The sequence below is a fragment of the Nestor notabilis genome, unplaced genomic scaffold (genome assembly GCF_000696875.1).
Source record: "Nestor notabilis isolate BGI_N333 unplaced genomic scaffold, ASM69687v1 scaffold664, whole genome shotgun sequence".
NCBI lineage: Eukaryota > Metazoa > Chordata > Aves > Psittaciformes > Psittacidae > Nestor > Nestor notabilis.
Window position 1 is genome coordinate 68733 of NW_009924990.1, and position 6148 is coordinate 74880.

General features: G+C 36.6%; 1 protein-coding gene across 1 annotated transcript in view; it reads right to left on the reverse strand.

Annotated features, from left to right (window-relative positions):
- Positions 1-6148, reverse strand: part of PDE11A (phosphodiesterase 11A) — a 114303-nt gene that overhangs the window by 62605 nt on the left and 45550 nt on the right. Inside the window, exons 5-7 of the mRNA XM_010012826.1 lie at positions 4094-4229; positions 1574-1649; positions 28-95 (exon numbers count right to left, since the gene is read on the reverse strand). Of these exons, the coding sequence (XP_010011128.1) occupies positions 28-95; positions 1574-1649; positions 4094-4229 (280 nt within the window). The remainder of the gene's footprint in view (positions 1-27; positions 96-1573; positions 1650-4093; positions 4230-6148) is intronic.

The window sequence follows — 6148 nt, forward strand, 5'->3', positions numbered from 1 at the left end:
GTGGCTACAAAATTGAATGCCTCTTACTTCAAACAGTCGCTGGTCGGCGTCGTCAAAGGGTTTCCCATCAAGCCTGTTCAACACTTGAGCTACCCCTTTAGAAAGAGTTAATATAAATTATAATCTTCATTCATTATTCACAATGCAGAATATTTTTATTCATTGGTAACATTTAAAATACATCTTTCAAACTGAAAAGCAATACTGCAAATATTTGTTCTCAAAATCAATAAACAGACATAAATATGCCAAAGTCTGATTGTGTTAATACCAGGACTCAGTTTATTACTTTAAATTTTTATTCTTTACACTCCAAGTATAATAATTCAAATCTAAAAGTTACTCTCAACACTTTTCACAAAAGGTTAAAGATCTCTTTGGGAAAGAACCTGAGCACGTTGCTAACGGCAATCATGTAAGTTGTCCTAGCAATTTGGAGTTACCAATATAATTTGGTGAATCAATATCTTCATTCCTAAAATCTTAGTTGGTTTAGCACCACCTGTGTATTTAAGTCCTTTTTTTTTCCTCATGACTGGTCCATAAATTTACCAAACTATTGAAAAAATTTTCCTTAAACCACTTAAAGTGTTCAAAGCTCTTGTCTCTCACTGAACTAAAATTGAGTTCCACATTTCTATTTCGTTTTGTTACAATATGCCCTTAGAAAAATACTGTAAGATCTATCAGCAGTCAAGGGTTCAGTTTCTTTCTATTTTTTTGAGGTAATACACACTTCAGAGCAAACAATGAGCCATATTTTCAAAAGACTCAATTCCCCCATCATCTCTGCTGAATGAGCTCAAAGACCCTGATCCTGCATGGCACTGAGTGCCTTCAGCAATGCACTACTGATCTCAGCTCTCACTGACAGCCGCAGTATGCAGGGATGTAAATCTTGCCCTGCCAGTTTGAATTGCTATTGCTCTGACTTGAATTCTACTGTGGAAAGTTAACTGATGAATCTGGTGCTGTTTTTTACAAATGGTGATTCTTCTTGTGCCAAAAGCAGGTAATAACACAGGGCAAATTGCAGGTGTATCACAGCTGGGAAGCATCATATCAAACAAGCAATAAAACTCTGTCATTTCCTGATCCAGCACACACCACTGCCACAGGCAACTCTGAGCTGCCACAGACTCTCTGGTAGGACTTTCCTGACTGCCATTTATCTTCAAAGAGGGAAATGTCCACTTTGCCTGACTGCAGAAACAGTTGTCTGAGTTGGGTGCAAAAAAGGGAGAGCCCAGAGAAGTATCGAACCATATAAAACATTTTTCACTAATATTGTTAGAATTTCCGTTTTCATCTCATTAACCTTCAAGTTTCAATACAACATATAACTGAACAATGGCACAGGGAGAAAGCTTAAGTCCATAGAGTACCCGAATCAAAACATCCCTTCTTGGATACTTAGCATGCATGCTAGGTACTGCAACTTCTTAACAACATTTAGCTGGGAAAAGAACATGAAAAAGGAACATAGAAGCAAAAGCACAGAACTAAATTTACATCAGCAAAAAAAAAAAAAAAGAAAAAGAAAAAAAAAGATGTGCTAAGAGGAATGTCTCACCAATTATTTGGTGGTTGCTATTCCATATAGGAACACACAAAACAGACCTTATGTGAAAGCCAGAAATCTGGTCAGCCTGAAACATAGAAAGAAGAGCTCCCGTTAGGGCAGGTATCATCTACAGCCTTTTACATTCTAGTAGTAGAAGTGTCAAGGAGTAAGTTTACACTTACAAATGTCTTTCCAATATGGATCAGCTTTCACCCAGAAAAAAACCTCTGCTGAAACCTCATTCAGAGTAAGAATAACCAAGAAACATAAGGATTATTCTAAAAATTATCAAAGAAAATACAAACATTGCCATCTTTGCCACAGAAATCTTACACTACCTGAATTTGATTTGGAATTAAAGGCAAACTGCAATTGAGGCAATGACCAGTCAATTCCTGGATTACTTACAGTGTTGTACTGAGTCAACCTCCATGGAATAACTGAGCCTTAGAAATACCCTTCCCAGTTGTCAAACTGAAATTGGATTTAGCTACAAAGGGCAGCTTACAAGAGATACACATTTTCAGAAGAAAGGCAAGAGTAAGTACTGAATTGCGCAGAAATGCAAGCTAGGGAGGAATGGGATCAAACCCAAGATTTTATATTTTCTATGTAGGTTTAATTGATCCTGTAGTTTTGAAAAGTATTTTCTGCCCCATTTGTTGTTTTCTATCTAATATAGTATAAAACTTTGAAATCTATTGTAAGCGTCACAGATTATCTTTCCTACAGTTAATAAGCTTTATTCTTTAGGCTCATTGCTGCAAAATCTGAAGAAAAGATTGTATTTTTTCAGAAGAGCTTAGAGAATGGGATGAACCCATTCACAGGAAACCAGGAGGTGTTCTCTTACTAAAATTGCCAGTGCTACAGGCAACTTGTAATGGAATAAAAGTACTAGACCAGCAGTAATTCATATACTGGAGATAGGATGGGATCACTATGATCTCCCAGCTAGCAAAAGATGTAACTCAGGTTTTAACTACAGTACTGCTTATTTGTACATATTCAGAACTCATTACTGAAATCAGCACAGAGTGCCACCAAAAATCCATGGGTGTGAGAGAAAAGTTGCCTCAGATTTATAACTTCAAATATGAACTCTGTGAAAATACTTTGGCATTAAATTTGTTGTTGAATGAATTGAAAACTGAGCATCAACATTTGAAAATGACAATTAGTGTTCTGGGGGGGGGGGGGGGGGGGAGGGAGGAAGAGACTTTTTAATAGAAGCAGAGAACAAGATAACAGAGTATCTGTTAATAACTACAGATATGTATGATTCTAAGTCATAAGGGTTCATGTGTTCTTCTTACTACACTTGACTGTAGAAATAATTGTCACAACTGAATTTGAGAATTAAATTTTCATAGGAACCTACCAACAGAATAGAATTACTGCCCTTTTTATTAAGTGATTTCTTTTTTCTCTTTATAAATTGGGCAGTGCCTCTAACTCAGAAAGGACTGTGAAGCAAATAAGAGATAGCTGAATTAATTAGGGCATGATACATTAAAAATACAACTGCAAAAATATCAGGGACAGGCATGTTTTACTTTAGCATCTCTCTTTGGCAAGAAATCAACCCCAGGCATTAATTGTATTTTTTAAAATTCTGAGCAAATTAGTATCAACAGTTTTCTTGTACAGTTTCACAGCAGGCCCCTATTATTTTTCTTGTTTTAACAAATTCTGCTGGTTTGAGAGATAATCCCTTTAATGACACATGGAATGAAACTGGACCTAAGCAAACTCTCAACATGAAACAGTTCCAAGCACACTTACTGAGTAATGTGGTTTAGCAAACTTGCTGACCAAGGCTGTCCACCGATTAATGTGCTGCCCAACTGCTGGCCAAGTACCCCATAGTAATACTAATTCACTGGATAGAATTCAGTGAAGATTTTGTCCTTCCATATGTCTCTGACATTCATTCAGGTGTCAAGTATACGTATATGTTTTTGACTGTATCTACACCTTCCTAACTGAGGCTGGAATGAAAACCTTAGGATACAAACCCAACTTTTATTAGGAGTGGTATGCATCTTGGAGAAATAACTAATCCAGACTGTATATTTTATTTTGCAAATTAAAAGGTTAGTTGGCTAAGTTAAATCACCAACATTCGTCTCTTCGGATACTGGTTCTGATTACACTCTGTATGTGTACAGTCCCAGTCATCCCAGCAACTAACAATGATGGTGCTGCTAACACTGAACACCAACAGTTGAATTTTCGGTAGTAAAAAATCAGTTTGCATAAATATCAAAGCATTTGTCAGAGGAAGGTATCACTGTCATAGACAGACTAAGTAACCGCATAAAGTCATACACTAATTCAGTGGCCTGTGTTTACTGTATAAAGCCATGTCAACACCAGCAGACCAGGAGGACATACTGGATAGAAAAAAAACCAATTCAAAATAAATATTCACATTTTACAGACACTTGGATATAATGATAAAATGGTGTTATATTAGTTGCAGTGCTAAAAATATGATGTATTTTTAAATTTCTAAAAATCTCTTACTTCAGCATCAAAGCGAGGATCCTGATAGGCATCACTGATGTTCACGGGGAGACCTGTGGAAGCTACGAGTTCAGCAATGCTGTTATTTATTAGCCAGTCGGAATAAGACGACGATTTCTCCACGCTGTCCTTGAAACTATCAAAAGGCATGGCAAGGGAAGACAAGAATATAGTCAATGTTGCTTGGAAGTCCAGCGCCTTACAGGCATAGGAAGAACAGAACCATTCACAGTTATTAATGGGTACTAAATGTTACCTGTGGAGAAGTAATTTGGTATTTTTTGAAATGATATATCAAAAATTCTCTACTTTACACAATTCTTTATGTTGAAAATATCATTGATCTCACAAATAAAGTAAATAAAATCTTTAATAATGAAATGTATTTACATATGAACGAGTGCGATTATGTTCCAAGCTTCTGTGAGATACAGGCCTGCTCATCAAAAGCAACCAGTTCTAAACAATATTTTTTGTAGTGCTACATAAAAGTATACAATCTTAGGATTTTATTTTTTTGAATTGTCTAATAATTTTTGGTACTTTTAGTTCACACTTCCAATAGCTTTCCTTTCAAGGGAAATGCCATTTTTTTTGAATTTGGGTCTGAAATGCCAGACCTGAATGAGGGAATAAGAGATCACCAAATAAGTCTTAAAATCAACAATGTAAGTGTGCTGCAGCAGGTGGATCCAAGTAGACATACAATACATGAAGTTTTCATTTTTTTTTTCTCCCCTGGCTGAGCTTCTGACACATCTACCGAGGGGCTAGAAAGATGTCAGTAAATGAGCATAAGTGTCTAGAATTATGGGCTCAACTCACCACACTCCACTGCTGCTTCTGCAGAAAACCACACAGGCATTAAAGTCCCCACCTTAACCCTCATCTAATAATCAGGAAAGTTCTCGCTGACTTATTGCAGGCAGGTTTTTGACATTGTCTAGGTGTAGCTATTCATGTGTAAATAAACGAATGCATGTTGTCTTAGTTTTAAGAAGAAAACTAATCAATTTTCAATGTTACTTAGAAAAAAAGTGATTCTGAGCAGCCATGGAGAAGACTAGAATAGCTTGAAGCTTCAAAGTAGTTCCCATGAATGAAAGAAGGATGCACAGTAAAATGCTTGAAAGACTCCATCAAAATGAAAGGATTGATTTTTACCGGCTGCATTGATTTTCTGGAGACTAATTCAACTAAGTTGCTCATTTTAAAGAAAACTCAATATTCTTAGAAGACTATAAATAAAGATAATAATAATGATTTACACAAATAAATCTAAGTGTTATCAACTTTCATTTGGGCTAAACATTTTGAGTGACTGCAATAAATTTTATAGGTATACTTTGACAGGAACCTTTACATAAATATAATGGGTTTTGAGCTAAGTAAAAAATTCGATTTTATAATTTAAGATTTATCTCAGGAGATTGATAATCGAGAAATAAAAAAACTTGACAGATAAGAATCTAATTTCAAATGCATAGCTCCCAGTTCATACTTTAAAAATCTGGCTGATATTATCAATATAATACAAGACACTTTAAATCGGAGCTACATTATGGGCGTCAAGCATTTTAAGCAGCAAATAAATTCAAGCAAAAGAAAGAAGACATCATTCAGGAAGAAGTTTTAAAAGTATGTTCTACTATGTTGTCTCCATTCCTAGCAAGTGCTTTACAACTACACGCTAGAAGAGAGGCACTCAGCTTTCACAAAGAGGAAAAAATCAGTGATTAATTCTTATGCAAATCACAGCCAGCTGGTGCTCTCTTCATCCTCAGCAGCTCAGAACACGCTGAAACTACTCTAAAAATCACAAGCAACAGTTTTTTTCCGAGCTGTGGAAAGCCACAAGTCCTGCTGGACTGACTGATGCAGGCAGCTGCAATGCCACCATCTCCCATACCCTAGCAGGAGCAACACATGCCATGCAGGAGAGTAAACCCTGCTGCTCAAGAGCACTGAGCAGTGCTGCAGGCTCCCTTATGCAGCTGCTTGCCTTGCTAACCTCCCCCCCCACCCCCCAACCCCCCCCCAACAACGCTAGACACA